General features: G+C 45.2%; 1 protein-coding gene across 26 annotated transcripts in view; it reads right to left on the bottom strand.

Moving 5' to 3' along the window:
- Positions 1-23,825, bottom strand: part of LOC308065800 (rap1 GTPase-activating protein 1-like) — a 50,333-nt gene that overhangs the window by 5,846 nt on the left and 20,662 nt on the right. For 12 of the 26 annotated variants that reach the window (XR_013928923.1, XM_080392254.1, XM_080392251.1 and 9 more), the window contains 15 exons: positions 19,447-19,550; positions 18,959-19,037; positions 18,636-18,689; positions 18,462-18,545; positions 18,113-18,213; positions 17,352-17,481; positions 16,668-16,823; positions 14,329-14,400; positions 14,059-14,145; positions 13,371-13,505; positions 11,691-11,837; positions 10,364-10,467; positions 7,934-8,047; positions 3,015-3,141; positions 2,824-2,926 (listed from right to left, as the gene is read on the bottom strand). Coding sequence is in view for 19 of the 26 variants with exons in the window: in XM_080392254.1 (XP_080248380.1) it covers positions 2,824-2,926; positions 3,015-3,141; positions 7,934-8,047; positions 10,364-10,467; positions 11,691-11,837; positions 13,371-13,505; positions 14,059-14,145; positions 14,329-14,400; positions 16,668-16,823; positions 17,352-17,481; positions 18,113-18,213; positions 18,462-18,545; positions 18,636-18,689; positions 18,959-19,037; positions 19,447-19,550 (1,597 nt within the window). In the remaining 7 variants the exon portion in view is untranslated. Of the gene's footprint in view, positions 1-2,823; positions 2,927-3,014; positions 5,149-7,481; positions 8,048-10,363; positions 10,468-11,690; positions 11,838-13,370; positions 13,506-14,058; positions 14,146-14,328; positions 14,401-16,667; positions 16,824-17,351; positions 17,482-18,112; positions 18,214-18,461; positions 18,546-18,635; positions 18,690-18,958; positions 19,038-19,446; positions 19,551-23,825 lie in introns of those variants that run through there. The other 14 variants (XR_013928922.1, XM_080392247.1, XM_080392246.1 and 11 more) reach the window with 11 other exon arrangements.

A 23,825-nucleotide genomic window follows, 5' to 3' on the forward strand; every position in this document is an offset into this window, starting at 1 on the left:
ATATATATTTAATAAAAAAAAAGTTTTTAAAAAAATATCTGCACTGAAGATAGACAAGTAGATATGGTACAGCAAAACATCACCACTCCTGCAGGGTGCAGCTGTCTTACCACGCCAAGGTACTGAGAAACCACAGTGAAAGTTGTGCAGTGGCAGTATCAGATCACTGCCATTGGCAATGGAGTGTATAAAACCTAACATTTATGTTTAACTTTACATGACATTCTCTGTAATTGTTACTCTCAGTGATGTATATTAATGGTCCATACACCCGTGGGATAATAAGGCATCAGCAGATAGGGAAACTATCTGGGAAGAGCAGCAGAGGCCACTGGAAAGCACACCTAGTGCCAATATCTGTAAGGAAAGGAACAGCTAGGCTGAATACTCCAGTGCTTTTCTACTGGGCAGTATATCAAGTCAGCTTTTCCCCGAGGCAGCAAGCTGGGAGCTCAGAGCGAGCTGCACTATCAACCTAGCACTTGGGACTGGATCTGAAGTTCCACAGCTCAGCTACAGCTCCAGGATTCAGTGGGATTTTCTGGCAAGAAAAAGAATTGCAGGAAAGAAAATGTTGCACAAGTGAGTAGAGGGGTAAAAGGAAAGAGAAGCCAAGGCAATAATATAACGGAGCCTTACAGCGGCTCGCTTCCACTTTTATGTGACGTGGGTTGATGGGAGCGATAAGTCAATTTGTGGGAAGATCACGCGTGGATTAAATGATGGGCCATGGCAGGGGAGGCACACAACACTGTTAAACACAGCACGGGACTGTGCCTGCACCTGGGAGTGCACTCAGGAACGGAGGGCGAGAGGATCTGCAGTTACCCACAAGGTCAAAAGCAATCTGAACTCTTTTACTTGGTGCCAATAGACAATTTCTGATGCGTGAGCCAAACAAACGAGTTTGCATTTACATTACATTTCTGCTCCTGTTAGTATTTCTCTTCACAAGTAAACACAGGCATTTCATTCGCTTCCGACCAGGAACCACCTTTCACACCTGCCTGCTCCCAGTGTGGTGCCGCAAGGCAAAGGGAATGGATATGGCCCAAGCATTTGGAGGGCAGCTGTGACCTGCTGCAGGTAATCCCAGCCTGGGGGAATGGTGGCCTGGGCCGTGCCATGGTGGTGCAGTGGAAACCCTCGCAACACCATGCACAAAGGAGATGTTACCTTTACGGTGCCATTTCCAGTGCCCTTCAAAAAGAGAGAGTTCCATAGTGCTGGGCCTCCTGGCCTTACAGGATTTATTTATCACTCTTTCTCTCAGTGGGCAACACTGAACTCTCCCTTCCCTGCCTTCAATACAAGGCTCTACAGAAGCTCATTCCCAACTTCTGCCTCTTCATAGCAGCCCATTATCTGTCCTGTGCTGGGAGGGTTCCTGACACGCTGCTTTTTCTTATCACCACACCTAACGCTCCGCTCCGTGCCTCTCAGGCTCTGTACACAGCACCTCACTTCCTAGTTACAGCATTTGCTATGGTGCTCTCCTGCCTTCCCACGACTAACAACTCTGCTCATTTTTCCTGTTCTTCTGGAGTTTCACTACCTGCCCCTTGGGCTCTCCTGTGCCTCCCAGTATACAAGTCCTCACACTGTGAGTTGTTCTGCACAAGTAGAGAAGCTCTACTGAGCATCTCACCAAACAGAGGTCTCTGCAGAACATCGCACAGTACCACATCTTCAGTGCTGTCACTGAGATACGAGCAACTTTAAGCAGGGATCTGATGGCCACTCTTAGTATCTCAGATATGACCGCTACAGAGACTGAGACACCAAAATCTGTCTTCAGAGTACATTGGCTCCGCTTCCTGACCCTTGTAATCTTTTCCAACAATTCCTTTTCACAAAATTCCTATAAAGGTTTTTCTGTTCCTTCCAGCCACCTCTCTTCCTTGCCACCAACACAATCCTTAGTACCTCGTACCATCACAACCGGTTCCTTTTCCAGAATTTTTTAGAAACAAATGTTAAGTTTTGCCTTCCACAGTTCCCAATGACTTCCCAATCTCAAAAGTTCAGTCTTTTTCAATCATACTTTCTCAAAATCTTACACAGTCCCTTCAGCTTCGTTCTCAGAAACAAATTGAAACTGATTTAGATTTTCCATAATTTTAGCTTTAGGTTGATGCTCAACAAGAAATGCTTCAATCCCAAACAGTTCATGTTAATGAAGTGAAACAACCGCAAACAGGGTCTGAGGTCAAGGCAGCTGGTACAGCCTCAACAGCAGATACTGCAATGGTTCTGCCTGCTATGGGACTAAAAAGAACTTCTAACGACTATAATAATCTCTGCACTGTGAATGGATCCAAGCTGACTGTACTCAACTGCTTCAACTTCAATCAAGTACTCCACTAAGAGCCCAGCCTTGGCAGTCAAAAAGGGCAGTGCAGGCTAGAAATGAGATTACCCACCCTCTCAGGAGCTTGCTGCTTTGGTCAGGAAGCAGTTTCTGTAATTCCCATATCCAAATTATCTAGTTTATAAGGAGATATAAACTGCATGGGCACTGCATTCAGAAAAGTAATCACTGAAATACATGCTTTCCATAGAAACACATAAACATATTAATTATTTGCAATCTCCCCTAACTCCGTCCGTGGCGTGTAAAAAACTGCTCATTCACACTACTGAAACAACTCCCCCTCCCATACTCTCCCCATTAAAGTTTTCATGCTAGCTTCTGTCCCCCTTTCTCTGAGCCTGTCATCTACCTATGCTCCTCAAATCTTAAGTGCAGCATACAAAAGATGTGGCTCAACCTCCCATGTGCTTCTAGAAGTGTAAGCAGAGGCTTTTTTCTTTCTTTTTTACCTGGTGAGCTGGAAGTACTGGGTGTGCAGTCACTGTCATCCAGCCACATACTCTGAACCATTGAATCCTGTTTTGGAGGGCCCTCAAGAGAGCACGTCAGCTCCTGGAGAGGGCAAAGAAGATGTGTTTTAATAATGTACTTGGTAAAATCAGGCGAGGTAGCCTATGTTCACTGGGGATCGTACACCCACCCTGCCGTTCTCTTCTTCCTCAGATGTTTCATTTTCCCTCAAACCACTACAACAACTGCTTGCACTGGATGAAGAACGTGAGAATGGCTGCATCACACAGTATCCTGCAGTCTGACTCCCGAGCATTCTGTGAAATGCAAGCATTCAACATCGTCATGCTTATTGTTACACACAGGCTTGCACTTTTTGTGACATAGCTTTAAGATATAGCAGTCAGAAATGGTAAGAAGAAATTAGTCATCCACAGCTAGTTTTTCCACCTAGGAACAGACTTCAGGTGAACGGCCTTGCATTCCTTGTTGCTGCTTTATTTAGTAGAAGCACCACTTTTTGTTTCCATTCAGGATAACTATATAAAAGGACAAGACTAAGTGATTTTTTTAAGTCACAGATCCAAGTGTCTTAAAAGCAAAGTGAGTAAACCACCTGCATTTAAGCACTGTTTACCTGTAGACATTCATTAAGGTCAACAGATACCTTCATTTTGGCTGTCAGAGATGGCAGGAGCCTAAACACAATGTGACAAGGTGTTAAAGTGGGTAGCCAGCCTAGCCCACCCGTTCCCACAGCCACTCTCCGCCTGTCACAGCTGGTCTCAGGTGAAATTCCAGACAGTACAAGGTGACTGTAAAAGCACATTTTTCATGCCACAGAGCTTATAAACTGTTACTGCTGTGCTTCTGGGCAGCTGTAACAGGAGCAGTCAGGACAGCACAGAGACATTAACCAGTATTACAGAATGATTAACTAAGAAAGTTTAAGGAAGCAATGGGGAGGTAGAAACAAATTACTGAGATCTGCATTATCGTAGGCTGTCTCAGTGCCAAACTATTTAGGATCAAGTGCCAACCTCTTGCACAGACAGGTCAGAACCCTCCCCCTGCTTACAGACAGGAACATACCTACGTCAGGATGCCCATCCTGGTGATTTTGCATGTGCCTAGTTGCCAACAGACTGGCTCCTGTAGGACCATCCCACTAGACTTTTAGCTCTCACAGCATCATTACAAAGGGAATGTTCAAAGCAAACTGTACTGGATCACTTGACCACCATTCTCTCAAACTTCATGGACACTGAGGCAGCCTGGTGCATGTTTCAGATCTGTCAAGAAAGACCCTTACGGCCAGCTTCTCCCAGCTCAGAATTTGGGATCCACTGCTTGCAGTCATCTAGGAGAAAAAGCAGCCCACAAGGCCAATATGCTTACGTGGTGGAAGGTGTGCTGTGCATGTAAGCCTAACATTTATGGTGAAATACACACTGCCTGCACAAGAGACCAGCCAATAAAAGAGAGATTAAGTGCTTAGAAATGTTAAGAAACTCAAAAAAAAAAAAAAGCTGTCAGAGGCAAGAAAGATAAAGACACCTTTAACATACTAAATATATTTATTCTTTCAGAAACACTGCAAAATGTGGCCAGTCTTGACCTACAAGCAGCAATGAAACCTAAAGTCCCAGGCATATTACATGCCAGCATGCAACGGGGAGAACAGTAGATAGGGCCAATATAGGCCAAAGATACTTCCTCAGGAGATTAGGAATTATATTTTGGAGGAAGTGAAGGCCAACATGCTTCTCCCTTGGCAGAGCAAATCAATAACATGAATTTAAGTGAGCTGGGACCTAGATTTCCACAAAGTTATCTCCTTCTCAGTCTCCTTCCTCAGCACTTCCTGACCTATGTCATCCAAAGGCACTAGAGACCAGAGGTGGAAACATGTTCTTCTGCTCTTGCCTTCTGCAGGCCAAGCGGTTCTCTTCTCACTCATCTGAGGGGCAGGGGAGAGGAGGGGGGGCACTCGAGGTGGCCTCCTTCCCCCACCATTAGTAGAGGCCGGTTCAGTGGCTGCTGACTGGGCAATGGGAAGGGCACAGAGCCAAAGTGCTCCAATGGGAACTATCTGTCCATCTCCCTTTCCTGGGACTCCTGCTGCAGGAACGGCCAGTGGAGCGTTACTTGGTGCCACTTGGTCTCTCCACAGTCCTTGAGGTCCTCTAAGTAAGTTCATGCTCCTCTTAGCCAGGGCTCTCCTTTCACCCCAAAAGTCCCGCCAGTATCTTCAGTGAGGTAACCAGTGACTGAGTAGCATCCGGTCCACTCCTGACAGGCTTGATGTCCCCACTCAGATGTGTCTGAGGAGGGAAAACACACACACAAAACACCCATGTACTTTTCCTAGGATATGGACATACACAGTACAGCGCCTGATTTTTCCGATGCAGCCCAGAAAGCTGTCTGATCCCGAGGAATTTTGCTACCCGGTTACTTAGGCTAGGTTCACTCTTTTGCATCTGTCCCTTGGGAAGAATGATTGTTTGGAAGGCTACCTGCAGGCAGAGCAGACAAACTAAGGACAATTGCCCCTGCATGTGGGAGAGAAGACACTGTTAGCCCAAGCGAACAATGCGGTTTCAGGGACTGGAGGCTGCTCGATCCCTGCAGAAGGGCATGTTGGAAATCAGCACGCAAGGACAGAAAGTAAGTCCTGCTTCGTCTCTACTGTAAAAGTATGAATCTCTTATTTACATGTTCCCTTCGCATTTATTTCCAGGTTGGTTATAGTAGCACATAGGTGAAGAGCTTGATCATTCAAGTTGGGAATCGGAAACAATTATTCAAGACAGCAGCAACACGCTGGACATTTTTGCAATAGATTTCCTGTGACGCTACTCCCTGGTGAGAACCAGGAGCGCATTGATGACATACTACCAGGGATAACATGTTTAATATGGGCTGCGTCATTTACTTCTAGAACCAGCTGGAACTCCTTTTTATTAGAAATATGCCTATATCGTGACCCTGACTTGTGGTTCCACAATTAACAATGAATAGACTATTCCAGTAGAATGCTAATACCATTATGATGAAAATGGTGTGCTTTACGTGGAATTACACAGCCTTGAACCCCTGTCCCCGATACAATGCAGAAGGTATGACTGCACATGGGATGGTCTCTGACTATGAAGTCACAACTCTAACGCTACGCTACTAGATCACAGCTCTAACTAAAGCTGGCTAATCACCAGTTGTGCAAAACTCCGTGCTACATCCCACCTCGTAAACCAGCTGTCCAGAAATGGGCTAAACCACCATAATGGTGAAGAAACTTTTTCTGGTGTACAAGTGGTTTTGAGTCCATGACTGGAAAAAGATGCATAGAGAGAATCCCGGGGACAGAAGCAGACAGACTGCCAAATCATACAGGTCATGCCTCATGTGCACAACAATATTCATGCAAGTTTTGTTGAGTGAAACCCCATGCCACGTTCGCTCTCCGAAAGAATGTGACACCAACTGCAGCTGGGTCACCTCCTAAGCTGATGAATGGAAAATGGGTGTTGGGAAGTGGGGGAAGCCCACAACCAAACGCAGAAATCAAGAACAGATGGCAAGAAAGCTTCATCTTTTTTTTTTTTTTTTTCCCCAGGACACGCACACATTGTACAGTAGGGTAAGCAGCACTAGCTGAGCTACGAGATGTTTTCTTACTAGGCAAAATTCTTGCTGATTATGAAAAGTTATCTCAGCTACCTAATCGGAGCAAGTCCTTCACCCATGGCTAGCCAGGAACTTCCAGTTCTCTAACAAGGTCCCAGGCAAGATGAGGAAGGGGAGATGGAATGATGTGGTAATGCTGGAAGATGGGCGTTGCTGACCAGTCAGCAATTCCACGTCCTGTATTTTCTCTTGTCCTTGGCTGTTAGAGCTAGTGTCTTAAATAGTTTCTATCTCCTAGCTGTGCTCCCATCCTCCTCCCCACCAAAGGTTTGGACACCCACCCAACCCTAAATCTAGTATCACAAAAGCATACTTGCCAGAACTCTGCACCTTGGCTGTGACAAAATTCTGGGCAGTCCTACAAGGCACAACTGAGGAGCTGGGCTACTGCAGCTAGTCACCAGCCTGTGATTCTTAGGGAGCATTAGGTCTAGTTAGAAGGAAGGTCCTTCCTTGTCAGTCTGGCATCTGGAGCAACTACAGCAATAGAGGCCTGGTTCTAGGGCACGTTTCAAAATTGTCTTAGGGTAGCCCCAGTCCCAGGGACATGCCCTACCACAAAGTACTTATTGCCTTTTTTGCCACAGGTCTCATGCAAGTTCTCGTGAAAAAAAATCAGGTGTGGCAAGCTGCTCCAGAAAGCCAGCTGCAGTCCTGGATTTAGAGACAGGCTGCTCTGCAGTCTTGTAAATGTAAACGTGTGGTTTCCACGAAGACCTGGAGTATCCTAGATAGGATCACATCCCAGCATAATACAGCTTAGCAATAACAAAGCTGCACTATCAGGAAAGTGCATTTTTCCAGGTTTTGACCACCAGAAACTGAAGAACAATTTTGCAGGCTACTGCAGGAAGTGTTTGGCAGGAGAACGCTGGGTGCGGTGTGCTTTAGCAGCGAAACAGAGGGGCAATGCACAAGACCCTGCTGTAATACTCTGGGAGGGCTGAAGACAGGCTGGGTCATGCTGGTGGGGAGCAGCAGCATGAACCCTGCTTCAAGGGGCAGAACTTGAGTACAACCCAACACCACAACATACCCTTGTCCAAGCTTCTCCCTGAAGCTCCAAAATCACTCCAGAGCAAACTATAGAGGAAACATACACATGAGTAAGCATGGATAACTGGACAGCTAGGGCTTTGCGTATCCTGTTGGATGTAAGCTAACAATACAGTACAGATATAGCCAAAATCACTTTTAAGTAGTCCAGTCATTCTTCACTGGCTGCTTAAGAAAGCCAAGTTCTCTACTTACATGCTCTGAATTACTGTGCCACGGCCAGACATCTAACTTTTAAGATGCTGCAATGCCTGATGTGTACAATCTCAGTAAAGCCTCCCACAAAGCAAGACATGCACCACACTTAAGCAAATACCAGACACAGTGAGTGTACTTAAAATATTAAAATTATTTTCAACTCACTTGCTCTTCCTGCTGGGGAACTCTGGGGAGCTGGGACTGGATGATCCATCAGACTTCAGGTCAAAGAAAGTTCCTGGACTGTCCAGCACTTTCTGTATCCTCTCTGCAGCATCTCTGCTGGGACAAAAGAAACCAGCTACATTCCAGGACCAGAGTTAACCTCTATCTCTTCTAACACTTCCTTACAAGCCATGATACAAAGCTGGATCTCTCATATACACATGGAAGGGAAGCAAATGTGGTTGTGCTGAAAAGGGCAGACTCCTTAGATGTGACCTGTTGAGGGCAATAGATTAGAAATGGCCAACTTTAAACTCCTTTTGAATTGATATAAAACTGTAAATTAATTTAAATAGTAATTCTTCAACTACTTCTTCTACTCTCCCCATTGCATTGGTCTTAAGAAGCTTTAGCGTTGATTAGAAAGCTTATATATTTATCGCATAAAGAAAAAGAATTCAGCAAATTTCACTGTTTCAGGCTGGCTACAATAGTTTTATTGCTACTAGCACTTGTGAAGATACTTATGAAGAAAGTTGTGTGAGTAACTGAAAAGTGGGGTGTGATTAATTAAGGATTGGAAAACTCAGATATTTTGGAGTTGGTTTTGTAGCTTCAGTGATGGAGTTCACTAAGTGCCTCCTCTGCTCCCTTGGCCAGTTGGTGCTACCCGTGCCCCTCACATCACAGTGTCTCCTGCCCTCACTTGTGCTCAAACAATGGTTTGCAAGACAGGGAACTGTCATGACAGAAAACAAACCTGGAACTAAGGCAACCCTGAAATTTCCACGACACGCAAACAAGCCGGCCGGACTGGGCCAGCTCTGCCATCAAAGCCTCTGCACATCATTCAACCACAGCTGCGGGGCGAAGATGCCCGTGAGGCACTGAGCTCACCCTTGCCAGAGAGGGCTGCTCCAGCCTCCATCGCTCTTGTCCAGGGTGCTTCCACCCATGCTGGTACCCATGAGACACCCCTAGGAGCCAGTTCACAGCAGAATCTGGCAGACAATTAACCAACAAGAGTAAGTTGATACTTTTTCTGTTAGATTAATGGGCTGAATCAGTTCCACGAAGGGTCCAACTAAGCATCTGAGCCTTCCCAAGGAGTGGAGCAGGATGGGGTAGTTGAGACAGTGGGCGAGGGAAATACATCTGCTTTCCAGTAGCAACGAGCTGTTCGGAGAGACCAGCTGCCAGTAAAACCTTCAAGAACCACCCAGTCAGTCTTTCATAAAACAGAAGATAAGGCTCACTGTTCCTTGTATCTGAGACTGCAAATAAGCCAAAGGAAACCAAAATAAACCCAAGAGCTTACCAACTCCCTCCTAGCAAAGAGCAGGAAAAAAAAAAGAAAATAAATTCAAGGGTTTTTGTTACTGTAGAAAACTTTTACAGAACTTCTAAGGGGATAGTCAAGTATGTTGTACATGAAGTAATGGATTGAGGGGCACAGCTGCATAAGGTACAAAATTATTTAAAGTAATGAGGAGCTGTGGCTACTGTGTTGGCTTAGGCTGTTACAGGGAAGCTGTTTCAGAAGATTTTATTTGTCTCAAAGAAAGTTCTATGCTATTTTTATCCAGATTAGTCATAGGCACCTCATTAAGGAAAGGCCCAACAGAATAAATGGAAAGAAGGGAAAATGTAGTAATTCTTCCTGTCGTGAAATCACCAGTTTCTACATTAAAGACGGCTTCTCCCATTTTACACTGAGCCTCTAAGCTGTTCCCTGGAATTCTTGCAACTGGGAAAACAGCATGTTAGATGCAGAGCATTCATGTGACTTTTGAGACAGCTAGAGCCGAGACAAATTTATTGCTTTAACTAACCAATCTCTCATGACCAGTAGACAACTTCTGAATGGTTACAATTCAGTCAAATATGCCATATAACTCCTACAACTTATATGGTACCCCTTTATAATTATTTCTCAGACCACCCAATTTAAACACTAGTCATTTTGACTTGACTTTTTTTAAAAAAAAATCCTTTAAGATATCATAAGTTTTAGCTATTTTAACTTTTTAACATGAAAACAAACAATCAAGTACCCAGTTCCCCCTTCCCAAGAAAATCCTTTCCTCCGACTCTTATCTAAAAGTGGTGAAAACAGAACAGGAGAATCAAGAGTCCTGGATCACACTGCACAATGCTTCATAGCAATCTTACCATGTTCCTCCACCCGCCTCTTCCCTTCTTCCTTAAATATTGATTCTCCTCATTCCCAAATGTCCTTTTTTTATTTTGTTTTGGCCATTTGTCCATTAGCTGATGATCAGGCTTTTCTTCCTCTTCCAACCATTTCCATTTCAGTTCTCATTCCTGTCGACTGCCCTGCTGCCCTCGCTGCCTGCCCTTCTATACCTCCCTTTTCTCATCTCCTTCTGTTTTTTCCCTTGCTTTGTCTCCTCTTCCCATGGCTCATACCTTTTTTCCTCCTGTATGTTCTCAATACCAATGGCACTACTCCGTCGCCCATGGAAGCGGCTGGCTCGAGTACGTGATGGGCTCCTACCAGGCAAGGCAAAAGACTAGAAAAAAGGAAAGTGTGACAGAAAGGGTGGAGGGGAACAAGACAGGAAAAGCTGTGGAGAACTGGAAGCATGGGAGAGGGAGTCTGCGATGCTGATCAGGTCCTCTCCTCTGCTCTGCAATGCAAGAGCACAGCCCAGCTCCATGCAAGCAGGAGTGCCTGTTGTCAGTGAGAATGGGAAGCTAGAGCTTGCAAAGGGGCTATGAGAAAGAGACAGAGGGACACAGGAACAAAGGCAGAACAAGATACACAGCCAGTGTGCAGAGAAGGAGGCCCAGGCAGGGACGCATCCCCATAGTATGACAGAAGGAGAGGCAGAATCAGAAAGGTAGGGAAAACCGGGAGTTAAAGGAGAGAAGGAAGCAGGAAACCCAGCTCAGTTCTGTGCCTTTGTTGTCCTGAGATAAAGAATGTGTACAAAGGGTCACCAAGAGATTTCTTCACTGGAAGGCACCTTCTTGGCTTACTCAGAGATTTATTTATTTTATTTTTTTTTTAGTTTGCCTGTATTGACATCGCTAGTGCAGAGACCGCAATCAGCTGTGTACACTTTGGCCAAGGTAACCGTATTTCCACTATCAGAAGCACAGATCCTCTTCCGGAAACATCTGTCATGAATTTATTACGCTCACGGTGATCATGTATGTTTAGTGTCCCTATCAGATAAGAAAGGCTTTGATAGTGATTAGAAATATTCACTCTTTCTCTTACCCCAAACTATTAATTCTGCTGTTTGTTCCCAACATGCTATTTACAGCAAAACAGCGCCTTGAATAAACTTGTGCACCTGCTGATATTACAGAAAACAGCCTGTCTGGTGGGACCGAAGGAAATGGGACAGCTCTAGTGTCCCTGTGTTCTCAGCTCTTGCCATATGGCAGTACAGCACCATTCTAGTCAAACCACAGCACATGTTTTTTTAAGGTATGGCAACACAGAGGACCTAATCCAGGACAGATGTCTGACACAGAGCCACCTTTGGCTTTCTTTCCCCCATCCGCATCAATCTCGGCTCTAGTTTACAGACAGTCTGGGGCTGGATATCGGCACAGACAAAACAGCTGGCACCACATGCTGCCACCACTTGGGAAGTGGGGCGACACAGCAAAAAGATTCACAGCAGGACAAGAGGGCAAACTAATAAGGGAAGAGAAATAAAATGTATGGGTGGGTCAAAAAGGTATGCCAGGTTTCTCCTTAGAACCCACCCAAGTACCTTACCGCAGCAATGGCCTTAGGGCCCTCGGCGACACTCTGGCTGAGGGCAAGGCCAGCGGTAGTGGGGCGGCTGGGCAGGGTGGCCGGCTGCTGCTTTCTCATGGATATCCCCATGGTATCCAGGCTCTGGCTGCGGCCTCTGATCACCCGCTGAACAGGAGGGAGGCAGGGAAACAGACAAACACAGGTACACATATAGACATGCACACGGTAGGGCAGTACGAATTGCACCACAGGCTGGGTGGAGAGCTGGGACAGACCAACACCAGAACCACACAAGCCCCAACTCCTAGCAGGCACGGACGTGGATGCTGCCCACTTTTGGTCCGAGCTGGCTGCCAGGGAAGGATTCTCCCTCAGCTAGGTTCTCTACTATCCCCTCCCTTGTCCTGTTGCAGTAAGTGAGGGCTCCAGACCAGCACCACAGCGCACTGAGTAAGGCAGCAGTGTTGGGAGCATCCCACCCAGTACAGGCTGCAACACACACAATCAACCTCCTCCTCCTCCTCCAGACTGTGGGGTTCAGTCCTGCATGAACCTGAGTGCTGGGTCCAAGGGGAAAGCTGCCATGTCAAAACCTGAGGCATCTGAAAAAGCCATTTTCTGAGTTTATTCAGCCTTTTACAAAGGCCACCTGTGTATTGACATGCGAATCACAGCACCTGCTGAAGTCAGAGAAGGACATCTGGGGATCACTAGGGCGTGCCATGGATGGGTATGAAACTCCTGGTTAGCAGGAGTAGACTGATCGTACATAAAAATACACCTCACCAAAGCACCTCAGCTCTGATCAAAGCTACACGTATGGCTACCAAACCTATATGTGAATGGATTAGTTTCATAGCCCTTAAAGACTCTGACCAGCCTACCATACAAGGTGGTCGTCTGAAGAAATGCTGTTTGTAATACATTCCTCTGTTCAGACAGGTAACTTATTATACAAAAGAAGTATAAAAGAAGTTTCCCACAGCAGTAGGAAAGGGGAAGTAGATAGGAAAGTGATGTACGTTTCTCTGTGTATAATCAGTTCAAACCTCAGTTTGCCTGATTGTAATAAACCTCTGCTTTCTTTTATCATCTTGATCACTTTCAAAAGTAAATTCTGTCACCCAGTCCTGATTTATTAGAAAAAAAAAAAAAAAAAGGCATCATCTACGTTGAACAAAGGTAAATTAACTCTGGCTTTTGGAGGGTAAATAAAGCATCACAGTTTTTCTAGACAGTACACTTGCAGGTAAGTTAAAATTGCCTTGCAGTGGCTCTTCCAACTCCTTCAGTTGTAATGAAAATTAATTGGAAAAGATCTGTTGTAGGCACTGAAAGCTGCTTCCTTCTAGTTATTACAATTCCTCTTGCAAACACTCCTTTTTCTCTAAGTCATGGAGTGAAACCCCATCTGACACCAGATGCCAACATGACCCATAAAGAGTTTGACTTCTCAGGGACAGTACAGAATTCCACTCTGGACTATGTTGTTGCTCTGTAGGAAGGAGCACAGGCAGAGGGGAAATGTCTTTACTGGAGAAATACTGTGAAGCACAGCTGAAGATGCTCTAAAGACAGGCTGCTGGATGGCAAGATGACCTGAGCACAGCTGGTCAGCAGGGCCAATATTCCTTGGAGGGACACACGATGAGCTTAAGCATGAGCAACTGGGTAAGGAATCAATCCTCTATGGCTCACCTTGAAATTCTCAAGGAAGCCCCCACTGCCATTCTCTATCTTGTCATCCTCTCCTATGGGTAATCCCATCATACTGCGGCTGCGAAGCTGCAGCTCCTCAAAAAGGCTCTCCAGGAGGGCACTCCGGGTTCTTTCCTGCATCAACATTGGGAATGAAAATACAGCTATCATTGGGAGTGGAGAGACTTTTTCCCCTCATTTTTGCAATGTCTCACATTCTCCTTAAAAAAACCCAAACTTTTAAACGCTTTCTAAAGCAAGTCATAAAGGACATCAGTACTTTTTTTACAGCTGATGCAACGGAGGCATGTTTTTTCTAGATCAGTCAAGCAGCAGAGTCTGGAACAGAATTTTGGTGCCTTGAACCAAAATCCAGTTGTATCTGCACGCATCCTATAGCACAATACTGAGTTTCAGGTAATACAGAATTTCCTCCAGCAAAATGTACGCATCACATTCCCATTCTTATTTGACCATTAGATCTTTACCTTAGAATGTACCTGTTCATATTCTATCATGCCTGCTGTGAAACACAAAGGAAGCATCACATAGCTGAGCATAAGTACATTTACTCTTCCTGTTTTAAGCAACACAAAATTAGAAGAAAGTAAAAAATTGTACTTTTTCTTAATCTGGCAGTAATACAGTTTTATAATTTTAAAGGGAAGCAACCAGGTAATAGACTCACCTCTAATTTAGCAAATTTCTCAGCTCGATAGCAGCTGTACTCAGCATTGATGAGCTTGACCAGGAGGAATTCGCGGAACTCGGCGCTCTACAAGACAAAATGAAGACTAGACTGGAGATGAAAACAGTAATAAAAATATCCCATGAGAAAAGCTCTACCTTACTACTCTTTAGACCTCTGAAGTCCTCTAGCTGGACTGGCAGTACTGACCCAGAACACAGGGCTGTGTATCGCATCCCCACCATCTAACACTGGAACAGAGAAACGAACCTTTCTAAATATGGCTGGGTTTGGCAGAGGGGGTCCAAAGAAGGGGACATCGTCTCGAGCTGTGACTGAAACCTGGAACAATACAAGGAGAAAAACGTAAGTATCATAACTTCAAACTGCTAAGGTATGTCTGATCCCACCTGAATCATCTACATAGCCAAAAGAGATCTAACATGCTGTCCTGTGCACCCATCTATTTCTGCACTCCACGAATGGATGTGCTGATGTATCCCGCAGAAATTCAGTAAGCTAGATGCTCACACAGTAAAAGCAACAAAACAGTTGAACCAATTGCTTTTTAAAAAAATATTTTTCATAAATACTTTTAATAATAACCAGAGTGTTTAGAACAACAAAAAAAATATAAAATTAAGGTACTTCCATTCAGCCTGCAAGCTTTACCTCCACTAGAAGAATTTTTGTCAACATGGTTGTACTGACCTATTTTTTTTGACAGACTCCTCAGTGGAAATGTACTGCACGCTGAGGGGGCTAGCTCAGTGACACCACCTCTCTAAGCCACATATGGTTCACATACAAAAGCACTTTCCCAGTAAGAGATATGGAAATGCATGCTTTTTTTAAAAAATAACAACAAACAAACAACAAAACATGCTCCTACCTGATATACCAATACCAGAAAAAGAAACTGTAATGCAGTTCAATTTTTACATACTGTCACTTGGCTCTTCACAGCACTTACCTGTAATTACATGCAGCTGTCTTACCAGATACATACAGCATTTAAGAATATTTCACAGTTGGCTTTTTTTTGTCACGTTTGAGATGCAAAAATACCATTACTTGCCATTTCATACAACAGGGAACAATGTCATAATAACAGCAACTGCCTCAAAATAACACTCCAGTGTAAATGTCACAGAGGCAATGCCAGGCACAAGCTTAACAAGAGGAGGGAGAGGGGCCCTGAGCTTAAATCAGGTTTCTCACCTTGCAGGCCAGCCTCCCTAATTACAAGGCCTCCCTCTCCCTCCTAATAGACATCTACCAGTTAAAATCCTGCTTTGCATTTTTAATTTTGTGATTGCAAAAATTAGTTTGAAGAAATAAATTCCATTAATATTCCGAATTAACCACTAGGCACTAAAGCTGAAGCAAATGGAACAACAGATGGAAAAAAGTCTTCCCAAACTGCAGTCTCTGATGTACTCGAGTGCTTCAAGGCAGAATGAGCTAAAACCTCCTTGCAAAAGCCTTTGCAGAAAACTCTGTGTGGGCTCTAGGGTCCTGACCAGGACTACTTTTTCATGAAAAGACACAAGCAGCCCTATTACACAGACACAAACAGTGGCAGTGCAGACAGGCAAAGATGAAAACAATAGCAGGAAGAGACAAGACGAATGGCAGGCTTCCCCAGCTCTTCCTCTTGCCATCCAGTGAATTCCTGCACCCTACAGAGCCGACGGTGAGAGAAGAACTGGGGCCCCGCGCCCCTGATCAGCATGAGGCCATCGTGTCCCTCCAGAGCTGGCTGCCCACAGTGTCGGGAGCCATGTAGGGTGGCTGTCCTGCTCCAGCACCCTCCTTCGCGGCAGAGGAGATGGGGATCCTCTCCAAATTTTTATATTCGTGGTGTTCTTGTAGACCTCCAAGGCATAAGGGCTCATCATCACCAAATCAGCATTGCTACGTAATGTGAGACACAGCACTTTGATCAAAATGTTCCTACAATGGAAAATCCACCACAGAATGCAAGCTCCTATGTATTTTCTGCTCTCTCGGAGTGACTCTAAGTTGAACATAAAGTTATATAGACACCCATACAGAGGTGTGTGACAGGGAAAAAGTCATGTCCAAGGGCTGCAGATAGTGAATTCATGTCCTAGCAGGGCTTCTTTCAGCTGGAGGGCCCTGACAGGTAGGCATCAGTTTGGTGACCCCTAAAAGCAGATGTACCTCCTATGGATTCCACAGGTGAGACCAAGCAGCTGTATCTGCCCTGCAGGCTCCGGCCACACGCGCTCTCTCATCACAGCGCGGTGCGGCACAAGCCACGTGGACGTGGATGCGTTTTACCGACTTGTATAATGCAAGCAAGACATCCCGCACAATGGGGTCAACTGTGCCTCATGCTCTTTGATGTAAACAAAATTTTTCTATCTGAACTCATCCTGCTTCAATTCCCAAGTGTCAAGCTTCAGGAATGCATGAGCTGCTTCAAACAACATGCAACTGCGTTCTACTTTCATGCGTAGATACTCAACAGGTCAGATGGCAGCTGGCCGAACCGCACCTCTCCCGGAGGCACAAGAACGGGTTTCCACCTGGAGGATCAGCAATGGCAAGTCAGTACAGAGGAACACACTGACTGCGTTTACCTTGTAGAGGGTGTTCCCAGCGGTGCCGTGGGTGAGCTGAACTACCACATAAGCATGGAGGAAGTTAGAAGCAATCATATCAGGGACAAAAGTCGTGCTTTCATCCTGGAAGATGATGGCTACAATGTCATTCCCAATGTGACGCTTTCGCTGAAGCTGGAGAGGAGAAAATAAAGGCAGGTGAAAAAAAGCAGAAAAAGATACAATGGGCCTCAAATGTAAGGGAGGAAAATAAGCTGACCTTGTAGAGGAACAAGGCTGAATTGGCAGAGCTGTTAGTGTACAGGTGGCCATGAAACCGCAAGCACGTGAACAGCTCGTAAGGAGCAACTGCTTTGCTACATGTAGACATATTCCCAGGTGCTTTGCTGCACGTAGGCACATTCCAAGGCAGAATTTGGGTAGATAAGTGATTGTATATAATCAGCACTTATGCACGCAATAAACGATCTCACTTCTTCACTGGCTTGGGGTCCGTGTCTTAATATGCCACACACAAACACCAGCTGCCTAGCATCCCCAACCCCTCTGCTCAACCAAACCCCTCGTCTCTACTTTTACCATTACTCCAGCCATAATTCCCCACATTACACAGTCTGGCATTCCCCCCTCCTCGCCGTCCCTCAGCAAACACCCCTCATCTCTTAGCCAGGCTGTCACATGCCTCAGTTCTCCTTCCAGTACCTGCTGGGAGTCTCCTTCTGTGAAGGGCAGCTTTGTAGACACATGGAACATGATTTCCTTGCCCCGGAAATTTGTATAGACGGACTCAGTGCCCGTCTGACCTCTGGTGACATCCAAGCCTCCCCGGAACCTGAGAGAGTCCATGGGTCAGGCAGGACAGAGGGGAGAGAGTGGAGAGAAGAAAGTATCAGTAACAGTAGCATGGTACATCGATGTTATCAAAGGTAATTTTTAAGAAATCAGTGATAGTGAGGCACCACATCTTCCCAAAACAAATGCACTGACTGAAGCTGCACAACATTTCTGCCAAGGAGCATCCTTGCTTGCTAAAATCCATGAAGCTAAACCAGGGATCCTCAAAGGAGGTACTTTCTTTGGCACTCTTCTGAGCAACAAAAACCATCTTTTACAACTACAGAAAGGATGGGCTACCCCACAGAAGGAGACTAAAACAACACCCACCCTGACCATCACAAAACAAACATGCACTCACACAGTCAAATAACATTATTCTTTACTGGTACCATGGGTCAGATTGAGAGACCAGGAGACCTTTAAATGAAAATACCAGCAGAGACCAAAGCTCCAACTTGTTCCCAGATATGGTGGCTGACAAGAGCATCCTGGGCTTTTCCACCTGCACTGGATTCAGAGGACACAGGACTTCCCAGGAAGCAGGGCTCTAACAGGGTCACAGTCACAGCCCTGAGCACCCGCATCCCCTGGCCCAGCCTGGCTCTCCAGCTGTGCGGGGTACGCACCCACGGAAATCCTGCAGTTGAATCCTGTCACCAAGGAAATCCAGGAACTCCAGGAAGCCCAGGCTCTCTTCTGTGTTACTGAAGACTTCTTCTTCGGTCGTCTTCAAAAGGAAAGGAGGAGTCAGAAGGAGCACAGTAGTACAAACAGCAGGTGGGAACTTCTACGCGGGGTTCAACCAGTTTTGAGGACCGGTGCAAACACACCGACCGACATGGGGAACGCTTCCCTCCCTTCTCTTTACGGCATCTGCATTTGCCATGGGGTAGAGTAGACCATGTTATGACATTTAAGCTAAGGCAACGGACTCTGTGTTTTGTCTCAAGTGTCACGGGATCTGAGGGAGCTTACCTGCCCAGGCTTCTGGTAGATGACCCCGAATTTGAAGTTATTGCTTATTACATGTTCATCAAACGCAACAATAAGCTGTGAAGCCTAAGGTAATGAAAATACAAATTATCAGCTGGACACCATTAGCCAGACGTTGATGGAAAAGGGATAGAGAGATACATCAGAAGATGATACCTTGGGGTAGAGGACAGGGAAGAAGCGTTCAACGTTCACATCCTCACAGAGCAGCTGTGGAGCGAGAGAGGGAGGGAAGCAGAAGGGTGATTACCGTGTGCCCGAGCTCACTGCGGGCACAAGGGCATAGGCACCTGGCACGAGTCCCTTTAGGCAAAAATTATGAGGTAAAGTCAGAAGAGAGAGAAGTTAATGAAAGTATAAAAGGGAAGTAGATGACAGTACTGTTGGGGAATGGCAGAAGAGAGGGAAACGGGAGGACAGAGGGGAAAAGGACTTGGAGAACAAGGCGTTAGGAGTGAACAGGGAAGCATGGATCTCACCTTGGCCATCTGGACAGCATTGGGGAACTCATTCAGGCAGGAAATTGGGATCAGATCATGTTTGGTGCCAGTCCGAGTCCTGACACAAAACAAAACATGCCTTAGGACAAAGGCTGAGGGGATGCACAAGCAACAGCAGCTCTTTAACGGTCTCCTTTCTTCCAGATTATCCTTAATGCAGTTAATTCTAGAGGACTCATTTTAAGCCTGGTGCATAAAATCACTCAAAGAGGGAGGCAAGCACACTTTCTTTTTGAGGGAAGAACATTTTTTTCTCTCATGAACTCTAAACATGTGCCTGCAAATGCCATTTCGGCTTCCCAAAGAAAACTGCTGAGAGGAGAAGGCAAGAAAGGAAAGCTCACAGGTTTCTTTGCAGTCCTCCCCAGGAGAAAGACACGAGGTTCACACCCGTATCCCTGCAGGGGAAGCTCAGGGCAAGACGAGAGGCACAGCACAGTGACATATGCTTCAGCAGGCATCGTTACCTCAGCAGCAGGCGCAGGTTTTCCTGTTTCTCAATCTGTTCGTACTTCACAGAAAGTACCAGGTAGCCCAAGGACACGTCACTGGAGTAAAAGTTCTGGTGCTCCTGAAAACAGGAAGCCAAAATACATTACTCCTAACACAACCCCACCACGAGTTTACCAGATTTTTTGCATACAACCTGTCACTCAAGACAAGCTAACTTTCCACAACCTAGCAATGGCATGCTTGAAGACACGTGTATGCTGTCTCCCAGCCCCCTGGACAATCAATGCACGAGCATATCAGAGTTCATCCACTGTCATTTAGCTCCTTCCCAGCTGCGCATCATCAGAAGGGCTCCCAAGAAGGAACAGGATGAGAACATTCGGCAACATATTTTGAAGAAATCAGGTTTCTTGTAAATAAATTCATATCTTTCATGGATTTTCCTGTATCCATTTGGACTTTGTGTGACTAAGTAGTGGTCTCCAGCACACTCAGCTGGATGTGGTCTTGGGAATTCATTTATACAAACAGTAACGGCAGGATCGTTAGACCAAACAGTTGATCTCTAAGAGCACTCGCATCTCAGGAGGATGCAGTCAGAGCTGCAGGTAACTGCCTTGCAGATGAACACTGCTCTCAGCGGTGCCACTGCCACCGCCCGAGCTTTGTGGAGTGAGCCTCCAACAGAGGGAGTCACTCGGTCAAACAGGGAACCGTAACACAAACGTTTTCACGGGCTCTGTACAGAAGTGGCTGTGGCCATACGTTTCTTCTGGCTATACAGTCATGTTCCAATGGTCTGGGTATAGCAATATATATTTTATATATTTTTTACATATATATACATATATAAAACATACATATTGCTTACATATTGCTTTGTATAGCCTCTAACCTCAAAAGATTATGAAGCCTTTTGACAAGGGATGTGAACGGAAACCTTTAGCACAATGAGAATACTATATAGGTGGAATCACCCAGAAATGCTTAGATCACTCCCATCCTCCTAGTGGAACACCACTTTATGGCCAAGTTTTGGAGCTGTCTGCTACATTAACTCAGACCAAACAAAGAGCTGAGATTGAGCTCATGCTTTCAGCAAACAGTGCAAAATTATTTGGTTTGAGGTATAGCAGGACAGAGAGATCAATGAGAATGTCATGCAGGGGATCCAATTCCCTTTAGATTAGATTTTCTTAGATTAATATCATAATCTCTTGCTGCTAATGAGAACTTCTGTTGAAATGGGCAGAAGTACATTCTAGTATTTAGCCTCCAACCCAGGGGTATGGTACTTCTGAGCTAGCCATGATGGAAGCTGGAGTAAAACTCCTTCTCAGCAAAGCAAAATCATAATGAATACAACAAAATAAAACAAAATAAAGAATACCAAAACGAAAATAATCTCAGCTACCCTATCACAGGCAGAATTATCAGTGCCTCCTTATGCCTTGGGAACATGAAAATCAGAAGAAAGTCATATAGCAGTCTTACTGACAGCGGAATCGGGCATGTGCCCACAGAGATCTTCAGTGCATAACAGTTCAGGCAACGAAGACAAAAAAATTAAACCAAGGCTTTCTTTTAGTATCTTTTGTAGACAAAGCTTGGGATTTTCCAAATCCCAGATGACGTACTTCAAGATATCAGCTGGATCTCCCACTTGTGGTTCTGTAGGAAAAAGCAGCTCTGTCCATGCATTGAGAAGTCAGATGCTCCCAGGAGATAACATACACACACTTTAATGGGGAGTCTGATTCCCAAATTCCACTTATCAACTGTTTCACAGAGAAGAGGTACCCACTCACAGAGAAGAGGTATCTTGTTTGTTGATACATTTTCTAATGATAGTGTTGCTCACCACCAACTTGAAAGATATAACCAAAGTACTCTGCATACATTTCAGCGTGTACAGATTCTGTTCTGATGTACACCAGTGGGTTTATGCTGTTTGGTCATACAAGTGATGTCCCCAGCCTAAATGCCAAGTGTTTGCCGGTCAAATTCAATGGAGGAGAGATATAAAACACCATTCCCATGCAAATAATAAACAGGCTGTTCTACCGCCAGAGCAGCAGTCATGTCAAATCAAGGACAGTCACTTGCAACCCAAGAAGACGGCCAAGGAGCATGAAGCCAGTAATCAGGACTGCAAGACTCAGAGGGAGCATCACAGGAGGCACCATATTAGTGCATCCTAACACAAAAGTGTTATGCACTGGGACAGCAAGTTAGGTGCCTAGTTGTTTGGTCAGCACTTGCATGACTTGGAATGTGCTCTGTGAAAGGAATACTCCAGAGACAATAAATTAGTAATAAGGACTGACTCAGCAAAGTGTATAATTTGATCAGAAAGAGCTGCTAGTCTGACAGTTCCTTCCTCAGCCTTTTGCCTAGAAAATACAGGTCTGCTCTGTCTCTGGTGGTTTGCAACCCCTCTCAAGACGCTGATGAGATTGCCTTTTGCTGTGGAAAAAAATCTAAACTATTTTTTGTATTAGTCATACTCCTGGCTCACTGTGAAATAAAGATACACCTAGTGAAATACTGATACCTATGTGGACATAGGCATCTTGAAGTCAATAGACATAAATCAATCCCCACTTTGGAAAAAAAAAAGGGGGGGGGGAATAACTAAAACTACAGTCACTATCCTGAACCTGGACATGGAGATGAAGCTATTGAACTTCTTCAATTATTAGAGATATCGTCATCCTCACTTCCTCTTTGAGATGAAAATAAATAAATAAATAAATAAATCAACAGCCAGGACTGCCCTGCTACTGACTTGCATGGAAAACACTTCATGGCTTTTGGTGCTAGCAGCATAGTCTACCTTCTGCTGAAACAGGCCAAACAAGCGGGTCCTATAAAAGATAAGGTAAGTAAAGAGCGGCAAACAGAATAACATGGCCTCCAGCTGTAGCACTCAGATCACAAAGTCCAGTGTGATGCATCACACAAGTCAAGGACAGCAACTGAAATTCCCTGCACGTGGGAAGAAAAGCTGAAATCAAAGGAAGCCACAAAGGCTGAGCAGGCAGTTTATTTATTCTGACCGTGGCTTTCAGGATACTAGCAGATCTTTGGGATGCAAACAAGAATCAGGTGCAGTAGTCATTGTGAGCAAGGGCAGAAAGACAGCAGCTGAGGAACAGACCAACTCAAGGAGCAAAACAAGAGCATGCTCAATGGTCAGCTGAAGTCTGGAATCAAAGAAGTCCATAAACCAAAGAAGGCATACACCAGGGCAGATGCCCAAGACAGGCTGTTAAGGAAAAAAGATGTCACAATGCCAACAAAAGTCAGGGCCAGAAGGCAGAACAAAGGAATAGGAGCCAAAGCCTGAGGTCAGCTGCAGCCAAAAGTAACACTGAGCTGCGGAGACCAGGAAAGAGGAAGCGCCTTCCTAGGCCAGACCCCGGCAGGTCTGACACATGGGGGTCTCTGCTGCTTTGGAGACTGGGCTCTCAGCTCCGCAGCCAGCATAGCCAGGCAGAGCAGCCCAAAGGGGTGCAGTCTGCACAGGGGAACGGGCACCAGAATTAGTGGGCATCTTACACAATGGAGTCTTTGCCAAAGCTGCTCTGGCTGCCCAGCTTGATCCTGAACGTGACCCTGGGTTTTAAACCCAGATCTGAGTAATTGCGTGTATGAACAAAACAATAATTTCCTCGTTACTTTTTCTTCCTTCTGTGATTTTCTTTCTTTGTAAAAGCACGTAGGCAACAGAGGCAGACTCAAGAGTCCTTCAGCATACAAAAGCATTTATTGTTAGCTGTTCCGAAGTTAGAGATGAACCGTCAAAAGGCTTTACAGTCAATACTGAAGACCAATAAACTTATGGTACTGAAGTACATAAGTTACTGGTACAGCATCATTATTGCAGCAAGCCTTCTGGTTGGAAAAGTGTAAGGTGTTGCCTGCCAGTTGGATGACAACGAGGACCTGGAAGCTGCTGCCATTGCTGGTAACTACAGAACACAGACCCACTGAGAGTGGGCTGGTATTGAAATAATACCTGATAAGGCTGTTTCCTTGCAGGCCCCCCCTCCTGCACCTCTGCTTGGACAAAACTTAAAAAGAAAAAAATATTATCTTGGGCTGATGTTAGCATGCCATGGCAGGAAAATAGCGGCAAGCTCCAAAAGACATGTACTTGCATACCAGAGGAAAATGATCCTAAATATGAAAGACTTGCAGTCTCAGCAAGTTCACTAAAGCACACACTCAGACAGCACGTTCACTAAAAGCATAGACTTGTAGTAATGAAACAAAATTAGAGAGACTTTAAAACAGCAGAAGAGATCATTACAATTATACCTAATAACAAAAATGTCCTTTGACTGCTTCAGATGGTTTCTGCCTCTTTGTCCTAGGTTAAGCTAGAATT

The sequence above is a fragment of the Falco punctatus genome, assembly GCF_963210335.1.
Source record: "Falco punctatus genome assembly, chromosome: 6".
NCBI classification, from domain to species: Eukaryota; Metazoa; Chordata; class Aves; order Falconiformes; family Falconidae; genus Falco; species Falco punctatus.